At 52.6% G+C, this 17,699-nt stretch overlaps 1 protein-coding gene across 4 annotated transcripts in view; it reads left to right on the top strand.

The window, feature by feature from the left end:
- Nucleotides 1-139: 139 nt before the first annotated feature.
- The window catches only part of AHRR (aryl hydrocarbon receptor repressor), an 87,173-nt gene continuing 69,613 nt past the window's right edge, over nucleotides 140-17,699 (top strand). For 3 of the 4 annotated variants that reach the window (XM_086362335.1, XM_086362337.1, XM_086362338.1), the window contains exons 1-2: nucleotides 140-264; nucleotides 10,282-10,354. In XM_086362335.1, coding sequence (XP_086218461.1) covers nucleotides 174-264; nucleotides 10,282-10,354 — 164 coding nt within the window. In that variant the 5' untranslated portion in view covers nucleotides 140-173. Of the gene's footprint in view, nucleotides 265-929; nucleotides 1,303-10,281; nucleotides 10,355-17,699 lie in introns of those variants that run through there. The other variant, XM_086362336.1, reaches the window with a different exon arrangement.

The raw sequence follows: 17,699 nt of genomic DNA on the forward strand, positions 1-17,699 counted from the left end.
AGGGCAGAACCCCCCGGACGGGGATGCACGAGCCGACCCGGGGACCAGGACCGCGCGGGGTGCACGCGCGCGCCCCCTACCGCCGCCGGGGCTCGGTCGTCTCGGGGCGGGGCGGCTCGCGTGCCGGGGTGGAGCTGTCCTTTCGCGGCCGCAGCCGCCGCCTGGTCCCTGAGATGCGAGCGCCGGCAGCCGTGCCAACACAGCTCCCGGTCCCGGCGGACGCCTCGCGCCGGCGCGCCCTAGCCTCCGCGCCCCGCCGGCCGGGTAAGTGCCCCGGGCGCGCTCCGCCACTCCGGCTCCGCGGTGGAGACCCGCGCGCAGAGCCATCCCGCCAAGGGTCCCCCTCCACTCACCCCATCCTCACGTCTCCAGGCCCGGGGGTCCAACCGGCAGCTCCTCACCTAAAAATAAAACAAGAACTTTCGAGGGACGCCAGTGCACTTCCACTGCTTGTGGTCAGTCAGTTTCCCGACCTGGGAGCGTCAGACAGCCCCCTCCCCCGGCTGTGGGAGAATTGGGCCAGTTTCCCTCGGAAATGTTTCGGGCAGATGCTAGGGGTTGGAGGGAGACTTGGAACCGAACCCCTGAGCCCTCCCCATGGCAGCTGGTGAGGGTGGGGGGCCCCAGAGCTAGGGGTGTGCAGCTCAGCCCCCTCCTTCCCGGCAGGGAGCGCCAGCCTTGGTTCTCACACTCGAGAAGGCTGAAGGCATGTGTTCCAGGAATTCGCTGGGCTTCAGTTAGTGGCACCAAGAAAATTTTTCTCCCTAAAGTCTTATTTTGAGTGGTGGAAAATCCCCAGCTTGTGGGCACTTTGTGAAAGGCACTGGGCTGCCCACAGGGCAGGTGACCAGTCAGAGGTCAGAGGCCAGAGGCCTTGGGAGGTTAGCTCTGGGGCTCCTCTGTCTGTCTCCTGGTTGGTCTGAGGGGCTGGGGCCAGAGGCTGCCCCCTTGGAAGCGTCCAGCAGGTCTCCAGCTGTGGCCGCCCGGTGACTCACGTGGGGCCTCTGTGTGACTGGCCGCAGGCTCTGACCCTCAAGGGGCCAGGCGCAGAGGGGAGGCGTGAGAGCGCACCCTGGGCACTTGCCCTCTCGCTCCGGGTACTCGACAGTCGCGACTGGACCTCTCCCGGCCTGGTCAGCAGCCCGGCCCACCCGGGCTGTCTCCAGGGGCCTCTGGCGGAGGCGGGCTCCTGAGCCTGGCGGGTCTCCGCCCAGCGTCCGCCATCAGGGCCTCCAGCCTGACTTCTGCAGCCTCCTGGGTCCAAGCCCCGTCCCGGTGGTCTCGGGACCCACTCGTGGGCAGGTGAGCGGCCTTCTGCCCCCCGGGGTGGGGCAGTCTGTGCCAGCTCCAGCTGCCGGGGCCAGCAGACCACGCCTGTGGTCTGTGTGCCGGTGAGGGCTTCGGGGTGGTCCTGGGCAGAGCTTGAACTTGGACCTTGGGCATTGTCCACCTCTTGATTTGGCCCCAGAGTGGGGCGGCCATGTGGACAGGCACGCACACACTGGGCGGGAGCTGTGGGCACCGCTCTGTGGTGTGGGAGGCCCTTTTATTTTTGTTTTTTGCTTATGTGTGTTTTGTGAAGTGGACAACTATTATTTTTACCATGAAAGGGTCTTAGGAAAGCCCAGATTACTCCGAGCAGCAGTCGGGTCAGAGCTCCGGGAGGCTGGCCCCGCACTGCCCGGTGGTGTGTTTCTGGGGAGGATGGTTCAGGCCCGCCAGGGCTGCATCTGTTTGAGGAGAGTGTGCAAGTGGTCAGGAAAATGGAGCCCGCAGTGAGGATTCCTAGGGCCCGACGAGGCTCTTCCAGGGAACAGCGGCATCCCGGGGTTCCTCTCCCACCCTTGACGGGGTGCCTGGCGTGTGCTTGTTTGTTCTGATGCTTTTTGCCATAACTTGCATTTTTAGGGCCTTACCATCCTGGGGCTTTGTGGGCTGGCTGTGTGCACGCTGGGGGAGGGCTACACCGGGGAGCCTGGATCCATCTCAAGTCCTGCTGCTGGAGGGGGTTTGTACAGAGGGGATTGAGGGGTCAGCAGCACCCCCTCGATATCCCCCAGCTCATCTTCCCTGTCACCCCAGCCCCGCGCCACCCCTGACCCAAGCCTTGGGCTCATTTAGGGAATAGTGGTGCTGGGGAGGGGTCTCCTGGGGCCAGTGCTGGTTAGCCCCCCGCCACTGCGGGTCCTGACAGGGCTCAGCGGGCCTCTGAGTGCCCGGCCCCTCTCGGGTGCGGGGGAGTGCCCCTGGCCAGTGTCCCCTGAGGCTGGGCCCGGTCTGGGTGCGGCTCAGTCCTCTCCTGCCGGCATTGAGAGGCCTTGCAATTCAGATGGCATGGCCTCGCCCTCTGGGTTCCAGCCCCCGAGGCTCTGACCTGGCTTCCCAGAGAAGGGCAGGCCTGGTAGCTGTGGCTCCGGGTGAGCTGAAAAGGCTGGACCCTTCCCAAGCATCTGCCCACCCGTCCCTGCTCCAGCCTGCGGCCACCAGGCCCCACTCACCCGCCCCAGCCTGTCTCCAGAGCTCTCGTTTCCTCAGACTCATCACCCTGCAGCTTCAAAGCCAGCTGTTGCCCCCCAAGCCCTGCAGCTGCCCCCCTGGCCAGAAACCACCCTAGCACTGCCAGGAACACCCCAGCCCAGCCCACCCTGCCCCTGCCAGGAACACCCCACCAGCACTGCCACTGCTTGGTCCTTTTCTGCCACTCCCTGTTTTCCTGGCCACTCCAGACACTTTATTTCTATTTATATAGAAATTTGTATTCTTTGTTTTTAGTATGGTAATATTCAATTACATAAAATTGACCATTAAAGAATTTACAGTACCGTAGTATTTATTGAGTATATTGCCAAAGCTGTGCAACTCCCACCTCTAATTCCAAAACATTTTCTTCATCCCAAATGGAAATGCCATACCCTTCAAGCAGTTACTCCCCCTTCTTTTTGCCTCCGGCCCCTGGCATTCATCTACTTTCTGGACGTTTCCTCTACATGGAATCAATGTGTATCCTTCGGGGCCTGCCTTCCGTCCCGTGGCATCATGTTTCCAAGCTCCATCGTGTTGTAGGGACATCAGGGCTTCACTCCTTCTTACGGCTGAGTGGTAGTCCACGGTGTGGATGGACCACGTTTTCTTTATCTGTTCATCAACTGATGGGCATTTGGGTTGTTTCTGCTTTTTGGCTGTTGTGAATAATGATGCTCTGAGTATTGTGAGCCGGATTTTGTTTGAGTGCATGTTTTCAGCTCTCTTGGGATAGGAGTGGAATTGCTGGGTCGTATAGTGACTCTGTGTTGCACTTTTGGAGGAAATTCTCAAACGCTTTCTACAGGAGCTGTGCCGTTTTCCATCCCCACCAGCAAGGCACTTGGGACCCCTTTTCCCTACACCCTCACCAACATTTGTCGTTTTCCTTTTTAAACACTATGGCCGCCGTCGTGGGCGTGGAGCGGTGCCTCATTGTGGGTTTGATTCTCGTTTCCCTAGTGACTCATGATGTTGAGCGTCTTTTTATGTACCTGTTGACCATGTGTGTATCTGTTCAGGTCCTTTGCTCATTTTTAATTAGGTTGTTTGTCTTTTTGTCGTCGAGTTTTAAGAGTTCTTTTTATAGCCTGGACACTAGACTTTATCAGATATGTGATTTGTATTTAATATTCTCTGTGTGAGTGTCCCTTCACTTTCTTGATAGTGTCCTTTGAAGTCCACGTTTTAAATCTTGATGAAGTTCAGTTTATCTCATTTTTCTTTTCTTCCTCATGCTTTTGGTGACATATCTAAGAATCCATTGCCAAATTTAAGGCTGAACGAAACATAGCATTATGTTTCCCTCAAGAGTTTTACAGTTTTAGCTCGTACCCTCAGGTCTTTAACTAACTGGTTGATTTTTGTCGGTGGTAGGTGGGTCCCCCGCCCTTCGGTGTGTGCATGTCCAGTTGTCCAGAATCTTTTGGTGAGGGGGCCCTTCTTCCCCATCGAAGGGCCTCATTGTTGAAAATCCATAGACCACACATGTTTATTCTTACGCCACATCTCTCTTCAAAGCCTTTAAAACCCTTTTATTATGAAAGTTTTCAGACCTTCTACAAATGTGGAGAGGGTTTTATAACGAGCCCAATTTATTCATCAAGCAGCATAAACCCCACCCTACTCCCCAGATTACGTAGAAACAATCACTGACATGTCATTCTTTCACAGGTGTTAGCATATATGTATCTCTAAAATGTGTAGACTTTAAAAATTAGCCTTTTATGTTTTTTTTACTTAATTTTTTAAAATTCAGAGACTTTAGTTAATCGAAAGAAGTATCAGCAACAGTGAAAAGAGAGCTCAAAAGGGTACTCAGGACTGAGGGAGGCGCCCAGAAGGCTTGCTTGGGTGTGGGGGCTCAGGCTCCAGAAGAGTGGGGGTGGTCGCCCCGTTTCCCGGCTCCCGACACGGGTAAGCAGGAGCATGCAGGTGGTGGAAGCCAGAAGCCCCTGGTGGTGGCCGGTGTCCCACGGCGTTCACTGCGGAGGAGAGGTGCCAGGAGGGCCTGGCCCGTGGAGCAGGCAGGTGCCTGGCACACGGGGTCCCTGGGGACCGTCCCCCGCGTCCCGCCACTGCCAGGGCGCCGCCACGTCCCTCTCCTGGCCTCTGTGCTGTAGCTGCCTTGTTCATCTGCGTAGGTCGTAAACCGCACAACACACTGTTGTCGTTGTTTAAACAGTCAATTATCTTTTAAAGATATTTAAACGGTAAGAAGGGTCCCGCATTTTTGCCCGTGCAGTTACCACTTCCTGTGCTTTCTGTTCGCTTGTGGATCCACGTTTCCATCTGGTATCATTTTCCTTTGGCCTGAAGACACTCTTTCACATTTCTTATAGTGTGGGTCAGCTGGCAACGAATCCTTCAGCTTTTTCATGTCTGAAAAAGTCTTTATTTAGCCTTAATTTTTCGCAGTGATTTTCAGTGTTAGGAATTTTACTTTCATGCCTCTTCCTTCAGTGCTTTAAGGATGCGGCTCACTGCGTCCTCCGCATCCGTGTTTCTCAGGAGGCGTCTGTGGTCACACTTACCTGTGTTTCTTTGTGCCCAACACTGTGGTCTCTGGCAGCTTCTAAGATTGTCCCCTTTATTGCTGGTTATGTGTGGTTTGATTTTGATGTGCCTTGTATAGTTTTTTCCTCTTTCTTACGCTTGGGATACATTGACTTCTTGAATCTGTAGGTTCGTAGTTTTCATTGTTTGGACAAATTTCTGCTATTATTACTTACTTCTGTCACCTCCTTTGCCCTCCTATTCTTTAGGGCCCCAGTTACACATATTAAGCCTCTTGAAATATCTAAATATTTAATTTTTATTTTGATGCTATTGTAAATGGTATGGTTTTTTTTGACTATCTGTATTCAGTTGTTTGTTGCTAGTGTATGGAAGCACAGTTGACTTTTCTATATTGTCCTTCTTCTCTGTGACCTCGCTGAACTCAGTTATTATAAGAGATTTGTTGCAGCCACGTTTTGTCATTTTCCGTGTGTGCCGTCGTGTTGTCTGTGAACATCACAGGGAGTGATGGCAGCGGGCGTCTGTCTCATTCATGGTCTCCGGGGACGCGCTCTGCCTTTCACTCTTAGGTGTGATGCCAGCTGTGCACCTTTTCGAAGATGCCTTTTATCAGGTTGGGCTTCTCTGATGGCTCAGATGGTAAAGAATCCATCTACAATGCAGGAGACCTGGTTACGATTCCTGGGTTGGGAAGATCTCCTGGAGAAGGGAATGGCAATCCACTCCAGTCTTCTTGCCTGGAGAATTCCATGGACAGAGGAGCCTGGTGAGTTACAGTTCATGGGGTCACAAAGAGTTGGACACACATGAGTGACTAGCACTTTATCAGGTTAATAAAGTTCCTTCTATTCCTAGTTTAATGAGAGTTTTAAAAATTATTTTACATGGATTTGGCCTAATGCATTTTATATATGTTGCTAAACATTTTATATATGTCACTAAGCATTTTATATATGCTGCTAAGTCATTTCAGTCGTGTCCGACTCTGTGCGACCCCATAGACGGCAGCCCACCAGGCTCCCCCGTCCCTGGGATTCTCCAGGCAAGAACACTGGAGTGGGTTGCCATTTCCTTCTCCAATATGTGTGGAGGTGACCATATATATTTTTCTTTTGTTCATAAATAAAGTGAATTATACTCAATTTCTTGAATTCCTTGAGCAAACCTCACTTGTGATATGTTGTGCTCTTTATATATTTCTGGTCCTGTTTGCTAACATTTAATTGAAGATTTTTGTGCCTGTGTTCATGAGGGATGATTTTTGTCTGTAGTTTACCCAAAACATCTTTGGTTTTAGTATCAGGAATGCCAAACTTAAATAAATTAGTTGCCAGTTTTAAATTTGATTTTTAGTTTTTTGCAGAGAATTGTATGGTTTCTTCCTTAAATTGGTAGAATTCACCAGTGACTCCACCTGGGCTTTTGCTTTTGTTTGTCATAGGAGTAGAGACAGGCTAAGCAGGTTATTTTTCTTGAGTGAGTTTGTTAGTTTATGTTGTTCAGGAAACTGGTCCATTTCATCTAAACTGTTGAATCTGTGGGGAGAGTATTTGTCTTAGTCTCCTCAGTGAAAGTGTTAATTGCTCAGTCATGTCTGACTCTGTGCAACCCCATGGACTGTAGCCCGCCAGGCTCCTCTGTCCATGGGATTCTCCAGGCAAGAGTGGGTTGCCATTCCCTTCTCCAGGGGATCTTCCCAACCCAGGGATTGAATTGGGTCTGCTGCATTGCAGGCAGATTCTTTACCATCTGAGCCACCAGGGAACCCCCTTAGTCTCCTTGGACTACCATAACAAAACACACAGACTCCGTGGCGTAAACAACACCTGTGAATAGTGAAGATTTATTTCTCACAGTTCCAGTGGCTGTGAAGTCCAAGATCAAGGTGCCTGCTGACCTGACTTCTGGTGGAAAGGGGCTTCTTAGCTCACACGCAGTGAAGAGTGTTGTCCTCTCTTTCCCTCTTCTTGTGAGGCCAACAGTTCTGGCAGGGCAGGGTTCCACCTGGAAGACCCTGTTTAACCCTAATAGCCTCCGTGAAGGCCCATCTCCAGGACATTCAGATGCGGGACCAGGGCTTTAACACATGAACTTGCAGGGCACACAGCTGAGTTCATGGCCGTGTTCCCTTGCTTTCCTTCTGATGGTTGTGGTATCTGTAGTGATGTCCCTTTGTTACCAAAAGAGTGAGGTGGGCTGCTTGCTGCAAAATCTGTTACCAAGAGGTATGTGGGGTCTGGCTACTCGCTGCCCAAAAGCCAGTAAACAGGCCAGGTTGGTGGAAAGTTTGCTTTATTTCAGATGCTGGCAGCTGGGACGGAGAGAGGATGGCAGACGTCTGTCCAAAGGCTGACTCCCACCCTGCTACTGGCAACCAACAGGGCAAGAGGTTTTACAGACAGAAGTTGGGCGGGAGGTTCTACATGCAGAAACAGCAGAAACAGCACAGTCAGCTCTGACGGTCATCTTCAAATTGGTCATCGGTGGTCTGACCAACATCATCTTGGTTGTTTTAGGTACAGTTAATTTTCAGCTCCAGGGTCAGTTTGTTACCATTTCTTTGAGGCCAATTCCTGGGTACAGTCTGGTCATCATGTAGTTTAAATTCTCCATCTGGTATTTTAGTGTCTATAAGACAGGTCACAGGATATGGCTCAGAATATTATATATAGCCTTTGAGAAAGAGCTGAAGGTCCTTGACTGTGCTTAATGACTGCATTATTATTTAGTCTGTTGTCCTTCGTTTCTGCATTTCTCACTTCTCTGATTAAATTTATTCTTTGACTAAAGTTTTCTGCAGACAAAAGACAGGCAGAGGAATTGGTAGGGGCCAAGGACCATAGGGTCCTCCTCTGTTTCACCTTCTTTCATTCATGATATTGGTAATTTGTCTCTTCTCTATTTTTTGATCAGGCTGGCAAGAGGTTTATCAATTTTGTTGGTCTTTTCAAAGAATCAGCTCTTGGCTTCGTTTATTTTTCTCTGTTTTTCTGTTTTAAGTTTCACTGAGGGACTTCTCTGGCAATCCAGTGGGTAGGACATTGCTTTCCAATGCAGGGAGTGCAGGTTTGATCTGTGATTGGCAAGCTAAGATCCCACATGCCTCCAGGGAAAACAAAACAAAACAAAATAAAATAAACAAACAGAAGAAACATAAGTTTTATTGATATTTCCTCTTTATTATTTCCACCTTTCTGCTTGATTTGGATTGGTTTTCTTGTAGTCACTTAAAGTGGAAGCTTAGGTTACTTACCTGGAACATTTAATTTTTTCCTACTATAAACATTTAATGTTACCACTGTCCATCAAAGTACTGCTCAGCTGTGCCCCATAAAGTCTGATGTGTTGTTCAGTTCAGTTCAGTTCAGTCGCTCAGTCGTGTCCGACTCTTTGCAACCCCATGAATCGCAGCACGCCAGGCCTCCCTGTCCATCACCAACTCCTGGAGTTCACTCAAACTCACATCCGTCAAGTATTTTCATTCAATTCAAAATACTTCTAAATTTCTTTGAGACTTTCTCTTTGACCGGTGGTTATTTTATTACCAGATACTTTGGAATTTTCCATATATGTTTCTAGTTTAATTCCATTATTGTTAGAGAATATACTTTGTATGATTTTTATTCTTATAAGTCTGTTACGGATTGCTTTATATTTCAGAATATGGTCTGTCTTGAGTGTCCCAACTACAGAGCGTGGACTCTGCTGCTGTCGGGTGGCATGGTCTGTATACACTTCTGTTAGTCTATGTCTGTGGTGTGGGTATTCCACAACTTTTGTGATTTTCTGTTTATTTGCTATCTTGATTACTGAGAAGATTGAAGGCAGGAGAAGGGCCCTACAGAGGATGAGATGGCTGGATGGCATCACCAACTCAATGGACAGGAGTTTGAGTAAACTCTGGGAGTTGGTGATGGACAGGGAGGCCTGGCGTGCTGCAGTCCATGGGGTCGCAGAGTCGGGCACGACTTAGTGACTGAACCACGATCGATTAGTGAGAAAGGAATGTTGAAGTCACTGATGAATTATCTTCTCGGGTTTTTTTAGTTTTCGCTTCATGCATTTTGAAGCTCTGGGTGGTGTACTGTCATTGAGAAAGACGGCCCGTCATCGAGAAAGACGGCCCGTCATTGAGAAAGACGGCCCGTCATCGAGAAAGACGGCCGTTCATGTGCGGCATCCCTTTCTGTGCTGGTGACTCTCCTTTGTCTGAAGTCAGCTTTGTCTGACACTCACTCAGCTACTCACACAGCTACTCCAGCTGGACTTTGGATCGGTGTATCCTTTTTGATCCATTTCCTTTACCTACTTTTGCCAGTAGTCAAAGTGTGTTTCTTATGCTTAGAGTGGATTCATGACGTTTCCGGCATTTTCACGTCACTTGCTGAACGTGGAGGAAAGGGTGGAAATTGTGAGTTTGAATCTGCTTCCTCTTCCAGGTTGGACACTTGAGGCCGGGCAGGGCCGCTGGCCTCCTCTCCGTGTCTGCTGGCCCGGAGCCTGATGCAGAGGGCTGGTCTGCAGGGCGTCCGTGAGGCTCAGCCCCACTGCACGGGAAACCGAGGTTCTGACGTGTGTCCTGAGGTGATGGGCAGGCTGCCCAGCCTCAGGCAATGGTCACAGGGCTGCTCCCTCAGCCAGTGATCGCATCCACACTGCAGGTGGTGGCCACCAGGCGTGGTCAGCAGGCTCAGTGCAGCTCTGAGTTAGCGGCCAAAGCGGATGCCCAGTGTGGTGGCATCGAGAGAGATTTTACGTAGAAAAGAGGAAGCCCGTGTGCCCAGAAGTGCAGGCTTTGGGGGAGGTAGGCTGCTGGGAGGGACAGACGGGCCACAGGGAGCAGGAGAGGGGCGCCTGCCCGGAGCCCCGACCCAGCACTCAGCCCTCTGTGCCCGCGGCCTGGTGTCCTGCTGGACCAGCGACTCCTGTTTCCAGTCGCTTCAGGGGGTCTACCTACCGGGAGCTCTCCCAGCCAGGGCTGTTGTCTCAGGAGTGCGGTGACAGGACCGGGTGCTCGGGCCACCCTGGGGGCCCAGGGGCTGTGTGTGGAGAAGGGGCGTGGCAGGAGCCAGCTCCCACGTTCAGGGCCTGGGCCTGGGGGCCATGGTTCACACCCGGGGCATCATGCCCTCGCGTGCCTCATTGTGAGGGGGCACGCCCCGCCCGCTGCCTTGGGGTTTGGGGCAATGTGTGGACACCGGCTCCGTTCACATGACCGACTTGATGCTCCCTCTCTTTTAGGGCCCGAGACGATGATCCCACCGGGGGAGTGCCTGTACGCCGGGAGAAAACGCAGGAAGCCCGTTCAGAAACAGTAAAGTATCATGTCTTTGCTGATGCCTACTGACGGAGGGGAGGCCTTGTGCTTTCATTGGAAAAAGTGAATTTTAGGAAGAAAGCGAGTGAGGCAAGGGTTCTGTCAGGCCTTCCTGAGGGCCAGGCACCCTCAGGACATTGGGGTCTTGGCTGCCGGGCTTGGGGGCAGGACCCTGGGCTGCCTTCCCAGCCCTGATTGCAGCTTAGGTCCGGCCAAGGGGTACCCCCCTTCCGGGGTGAGACTGTTTCCGGCTGGATACACCCCAGTGCCCCAGGGCTTAACCCCAAGTGAAAGGAGACTGGGGCTCATCCTCCAAGCCTCCAGGAGGCTGAGTTGAGGGGTACCCCAGGCGCAACCCCACCAGCCCCGTCTATGGCTGCCCAGTGCAGCTCGGGGCCACCATGAGGGCACCCTGCAGTCATGTCTGTGTGGGCATTGGGTTTCTGTGACCCAGGCCACCCTCCGGCCCCTGGGGGCTGTAGGACCCGTGAGAGGTTGACAGGAATGGGGGCCCCTCCAGCCCCAAGGACGGGCTGCAAGACTGGTGAGGCTGGACTTTGGAAAGTGGCTGTCACCTAAGTCAGCTGTGTGGCTTCTGTGACCTTGGGATGGGGCTGGGGGCAAGTGTGCAGCCTAGTCTGCGGGAGGCGGGGGGACAGCAGAGTTGTATACCCAGGGAGAGGTGGGGCAACGTCCTCAGCTCCTCTGCTCTGGTGAGAACACTTGTCTCCTTAGATAGGGAAAGAAAGGACCTGGAGACACAGCTGTGTGCCCTGGGATCCGGGGGCAGGGGTGTGTCCACCAGGACCCAGGGGCCATGTCCACACCTGGGGTCTGAGAGCAGTAACGCACAAACCAGCCAAAACAGTGTTTATCGGGGCAGCTCCCTGCCTCTGTGCACGAGGGGCTGGCCGTGTTTGCACACCTGGCAGTGTGCCTGTGACGTTGTTCCTCGAGGGTTCCTTGTCCAGCAGTTCAGGATGCACCGTGGTGTGTTGGCCCCAGCCCTCTGCCAGCGCCTGCTCAGGCCATCTCACTGGTGTCTGCTGTGACTTTGGGCCTTGTGTTGCGCTCTCACCCGTCTTTGCAGAGGCGGCGGCTCTGGCCACGCGCTGGCCTTTCCTCGTGGACCGAGCAAGCTCGTTGAATGTTCACGGTGGGAGTGGTGGACGCCTCGGCTTTGACTCAGAGCCCGCTCTGCAGCCCCTGCTTGGCCGCGCCTGTGTCACCCTCGTGGACTTGGGGGCGTGGGTCAGTGATGCAGACGGAGAGGTGTGCCCCGCTGTGCTGTGAGCAGTGAGTTTCCTGCTGAGCTGGGGGAGCTGGTGCCTCAGCCAGGATCAGTAGCCAGCAGCAAGCTATCAGCTTGCAAGCAGGTGAATCAAGGCCAGACCCAACAGGCACGCGTGTTCCTACAAGTGGCGTCGCTCAGGCCAGGAGTGTGGCGTTTGTGACCTCACAGGTGTCACCGTACTGGCCGGCACTAGAACCGAGTCCCGCCGGGTGCACGGTGCTCCTTGGGCTTTGGGGAATGTGGGTGCTTTTCTCAGACTCGAGCCTGGCAGACACGCTGTCTCCTTTTCTGTGACTGTCTGTGTTGACAGCTTTCGCTCACTTTTCTATCGGATTGTTTATGTTTTTGTGCTTTGTGATTTGTGAGGGCTTTTTGTACACTGGGGATACAGGTTCCTGAACGTGTTTCACATACTTTCTGTCAGTTTTTATTTTACTTGTGGTATTCTTTGCCATGCAAAAAGCACTTAATTTTCATGTAGTTGAGTTTATTAATCTTTTCCTCTGTGGCTAATTTTATGTCACATTTAGAAAGGTCTTCCCTGTGTCAAGTTTAGGAGAATTTTCCTAGAAGATCTTGAATATGCATTTAGAAGTTCTGAGCCCTTGGAGTCTTTCCTGGTGAAAGGTGTGTGTTCTGAGTCTGTTTCTTCTGCCCTGTGGCTGCTGGTTGCTCCCAGGATTTCTGTTGGATGAGAAGAGTTCTCCTCACCGGTTTGTCATGGTATTAGGTGTTTAGATCTGTGGTTTCAGGGACAGTGAAGGACACCTGAACACACGCACTCAGCTGTGCCTGTGGACATGGCCCTGCCGGCCTGTCTGGGCACCAGCGTCTGTGGGTTGCAAAGGCTGGGGAGGCTGCTGGGGTGTGTACCTGGTGCCTGGGCCAAAGCCCTTGGGCTCTCCTGGGAGTGAGTGTGAGTCCCACGTGCCAGCTGCAGTCCTGCCCCCTCGCCAAGGCTGTGGGCTGTGGGTGGGCAAAGAAAGTCTGGAGCCTGCCAATGGACTGCAAGGTGGAACCTGCTAGAAGCCCGGGTAACAACGTGCTCCCCCGAGGCCCAGGGTGGGCCCACACCAGAGCAAGCAGGGCGGGCTGCAGGGTCCCCACCCCCCACCCCCCGCCGTGAGGGGTGACCGGCCGCCCCCCCCCCGCCCTCCCTGTCGGGGGTGACCGTGTCCCCGCCCCTTGCCGCGAGGGGTGACCAGACCCCCACCCCCGCCGTAAGGGGTGACCGTGTCCCTGCCCCCATCACGAGGGGTGACCGGCCCCTTCCCCCCCGCCGTGGGGGGTGACCGTGTCCCCGCCCCTTGCCACGAGGGGTGACCGGCCCCTTCCACCCCCCACCGTGGGGGGTGACCGTGTCCCCGCCCCCCACCGTGGGGGGTGACCGTGTCCCCGCCCCCCACCGTGGGGGGTGACCGTGTCCCCGCCCCCCACCGTGGGGGGTGACCGTGTCCCCGCCCCTGGCCACGAGGGGTGACCGGCCCCTTCCCCCGCCGCCGTGGGGGGTGACTGTGGTAGTGGTGGTCCCGTGCTCTGGGGGCAGCACCTTGCGCTCTGAGCTCAGAGCTGTGTGAGCTGCGGGGCTCCCCCTCATCTCCACTTCTGTCTTCGTATGACTGGCTGTGACCAGAGTGCCCTGGGCTGAGAGCACTCGCTGCACACGGTCTGATCCATGTGGGGACACGAGCAGCTTGAGAAGGCCCTCCTGAAACTGAGGTTAGCGGCTCTGAGGCTCCTTGTGCCTGCCCCTCCTCCTGCGGCCTCACAGGCACCTTGCCTGCACCCCCGTCCTGCAGGCTGGTCTGCACTTCCTGGGACTTTCCACAAAGGGGACCTTCTCCGAGTGGGGTCTTCAGTCCCCTGTGGTGATGAAGTAGCTTCCTGCGCGACTTGTGTGCCATCGTGCGGGTGAGCCACGTGTGGTTACTCATCTCAGGTGACAGTCGGGGGGTCCCAGGTTGGGGTGTCACTGGCAAAGCTGCTGTGAACGCTTATGTTTGAGTCTTCAGGTGTGTGCCTTCATTTCTCTTGGGTGGGATTGTGGGTCCGTGTGCAGTCGAGAAGGGCTCAGCTTTCTGAGAATCCGCCAGACAGACGGTTTTCTGAGCAGCTTCGCTGTCCACGCTGCTGGTGGCGGGGCGCGGGGCTCGTCTGCCTCCTCAGAGCACCTGGGTGTCCGTCCTGGTCTCAGCTCCCCGACGGGCCGTGGTGGAGGCTCACCGTGGCTTTGCATTGCATTTCTCCAGTGAGGAACGGTGCTCGTGGCCTTTCCTGTGCTTACCTGCTGTCCACAGAGCTCCTCTGGTAAAGAGTTCGTCTGTCTTCTTATTGGGCTTTTTGTCTTCTTGTTGAATTATGAAACTTCTTTACTATTCTGGATATAGGCTCTTGTGAATATTTTTAGCCAATCAATCTATGGCTCCCCTTTTAATTTTCTTGATGGTGACTTTCAAAAGTCATTTTAAATTCTTTGAGAAAGATCAATTTATCATTTTTTTCTTTCACAGTATTTTTAGTGTGTGCCCTGAGAGTCCCCAGGACTCCTTCCAGGGTCTCCAAGATTTTCTAACATATTTTCTTGTAAAGTTTTATGGTACATTTTAGATTTAGGCCTACAGTCTGTTTTGATCTAATTTCTGGTACTGTGTGAGGTAAGGGTTGATGTTTGCTTGTTTTCTTGGCTGTCCAGTTGATTAGCACCATTTGTTGAAAAGAGTTTCTTTTCCTGTTGAATCCGTTAGCGTCTTTGTCAAGTGAATTGACCGAAAGCATGTGGCTCTGTTTCTGGACCCTCTCTTCTGTTCCATTCATCTTTTTCCATCTTTGTCTGAAACCAAACCGAAATGAAACACTTAACTCCGAGAGGATTATGGTCAGTCAGGTGAGTCCTCCAACCCTGCCCTCTGACTGACGATCCCCTGCACGTCCACGTAAAGTCTAGACTGCTTGTCGTTTCTGCAAAAAGTCCTGTTGGGATTTCCGTCGAGGCCCCGTCGAGTCCACAGGTCAGTTTGGGGGTAACACCATCTGAACAGTACCCAGCCTCACTGGCTGAATTTCCATTGTTTGTGTCTCTTTGCTCGGCGCTGTTTAGGTGTCAGGGTGTCTCCTGTTGGACTTGTCCCGGGTGTTTTAGGTTTCTGGGCCCCTCACCTCCTCCCGAGTCTCCACCCTGCAGAACTGGGGCTTCCCACCGTGGCTCTGGGCCCAAACCCGAGGTCAGCTCAGAGGGCCTTGTCCCTCCAGTGGCCCCCTCACCCACCTGGTGGGGGCGAGGGTCTCTGCCCTGGCCCCTGGAACCAAAGCCTGGGGAGGCATGTTGGGCTGGCTTTGAGGGGCAGCCGGGCGCTTGGTTTGAGAAAGCTGGAAGGAGTAGGGCCTTCCCAACACCCGTACCTTCAGTCAGGAGTGTCCCCCGGTGCCCCGCGGGGTAGGGGTGGGGACAGTCACTGCTCAGTCCATCCCAGGTGTGGCTGGGGGCCTGCTCCCCACAGGTCTGCCCCATTGAGGTCTCTGCCCTCCTCTGGCCCCTGTACCTGCCCTCGGCACTGCTCTGCTTTCTGGGGAGGCTTTGAGTTCTCTCACTTCTGGGCGGGGCTCCCCTCTGGGTGGCAAGTCCAGTCTACACGAGGCTGCTCCGTCTCCCCACATTTCCTGGCTCTGCATTTTGTTAGCAGATGACCAACGTTGGTGTAGGCACCTCATTAAGGAAGAAATAAGAAAAGAAACTGAAGAAAGTGACAAGATAACCAGAGAATGGGAGAAAATGTGTGTATCTGTTAAGGATCTAGTATCCCGAATATATAAAGATTTCCTACAACTCAAGAGCAAACAACCCAATTTAAAAATGGGCAAAAGGCTCAAGTAGACATTTCTCCAAAGACATACAGAGATGGCCAACAAGCACATGAGAAGATGCCCAACATTGTTGGCCATTCATTCATTAAGTTAGTTCAGTCACTCAGTCGTGTCCAACTCTTTGTGACCCCATGGACTGCTGCACGCCAGGCCTCTCTGTCCATCACCAACTCCCAGAGCTTGTTCAAACTCAGGCCCATTGAGTCGGTGACGCCATCCAACCATCTCATCCTCTGTCATCCCCTTCTCCTCCCGCCTTCAATCTTTCCCAGCATCAGGGTCTTTTCAAATGAGTTAGTTCTTCCCATCAGGTGGCCAAAGTATTGGAGTTTCAGCTTCAGCCTCAGTCCTTCCAATGAATATTCAGGACTGATTTCCTTTAGGATTGACTGATTTGATCTCCTTGCAGTCCAAGGGACTCTTAAATCTTCTCCAACACCACAGTTCAAGTACAGTTGTTCTTTGGTGCTCAGTTTTCTTTATGATCCGACTCTCACATCCATACGTGACTACTGGAGAAACCATAGCCTTGACTAGACGGACCTTTGTTGGCAAAGTAATGTCTCTGCTTTTTAATATGCAGTGATTTTGGAGCCGAAAAAAATAGTCAGCCACTGTTTCTATTGTTCCCCCATCTATTTGCCATGAAGTGATGGGACCAGATGCCATGATCTTAGTTTTCTGAATGTTGAGTTTTAAGTCAGCTCTTTCAGTCCCCTCTTTCACTTTCATCAAAAGGCTCTTCAGTTTCTCTTCACTTTCTGCCGTAAGGGTGGTGTCATCTGCCTATCTGAGGTTATTGATCTCTCTCCTGGCAATCTTGATTCCAGCTTGTGCTTTATCCAGCCCAGCATTAAGCATGATGTACTCTGCATGTAAGTTAAATAAGCAGGGTGACAACATACAGCCTTGACATACTCCTTTCCCAATTTGGAACCAATCTGTTGTTCCATGTCCGGTCCTAACTGTTGCTTCTTGACCCGCATACAGATTTCTTAGGAGGCAGATAAGATGGTCTGATATTCCCATCTCTCAAAGAATTTCCCACAGTGTGTTGTGATCCATACAATCAAAGGCTTTAGCGTAGTCCATGAAACAGAAGTAGATGTTTTTCTGGAACTCTCTTGCCTCTTCTATGATCCAGCAGATGTTGGCAATTTGATCTCTGGTTCCTCTGCCTTTTCTAAACCCAGCTTGTACACTTGAAAGTTCTCGGTTCACATACTGTTGAGGCCTGGCTTGGAGGATTTTGAGCATGACCTTGGTGGCGTGTGAAATCAGCGCAATTGTGCAGGTAGTTTGGACATTCTTTGGCTTTGCCCTTCTTTGGAACTGGAATGAAACTGACCTTTTCCAGTCCTGTGGCCACCGCTGAGTTTTCCAAAGTTGCTGGCATTTTGAGTGCAGCACTTTAACAGCATCATCTTTTAGGATTTGAAATAGCTAAGCTGGAATTCCATCACCTCCATTAGCTTTGCTCATGGTGATGCTTCCCAAGGCCCACTTGTCTTCACACTCCAGGGTGTCTGGCTCTAGGTGAGTGATCACACTGTTACACCATCACACAGATGGGAATGTTATTTTAAAAAGGACAATAGCAAGTGTTGGTGAGGCTGTGAAGTATGGCTGGTGTGGAAGACAGTCTGGCAACTCCTCAAAAAGTTAAACATAGAATCGCAGGGCCATGGAACATGACTCAGCCCTGAGAAGTAGTGACACTCCGCACAGGCTGCCTGATGGAAGAAGCTTGACTGTGTGATGGTCAGTGAAGGATGCCGGGTGTGAGAAGTCTGACTCCATTTACAGAAATGTTTGAACGAGCAAATCCAGAAAGACAGACACCGGCTGTGGCCGCTGGGGCCTGAGAGATGAGAGAAGCCGCTTGGCAGGAGTGTTACTTGGGGGTGAAGAGATGTTTTGGAGCTTGGTGGAGGTCGACAGCTCTGTGCATGTCCTAAATGCCAGCACGCTTTCACTTGAAAGCGGCTTTATGTTACATGAATTACAGCTCAGTCAAGAGAAAGAAGCAGCCGAGGTGGAGCTTCTGCTCTTGTGTGGTTTTGTCTGGTCTTGGCCCCCACGGCCCCATGGGGTGCGGGGTGCCTGGGGGTTTCTGACCCAAAGGACTGTGTGGGACAGGTTTCCACGTTCTTACAAGTGAGTGCATGGTAGAAAAACAGGACCTTC

Source organism: Bos grunniens, chromosome 20 (assembly GCF_055505025.1).
Source record: "Bos grunniens cultivar Pamir isolate PY7600 chromosome 20, Bosgru_T2T1.0, whole genome shotgun sequence".
In the NCBI taxonomy this organism is placed as follows: Eukaryota; Metazoa; Chordata; class Mammalia; order Artiodactyla; family Bovidae; genus Bos; species Bos grunniens.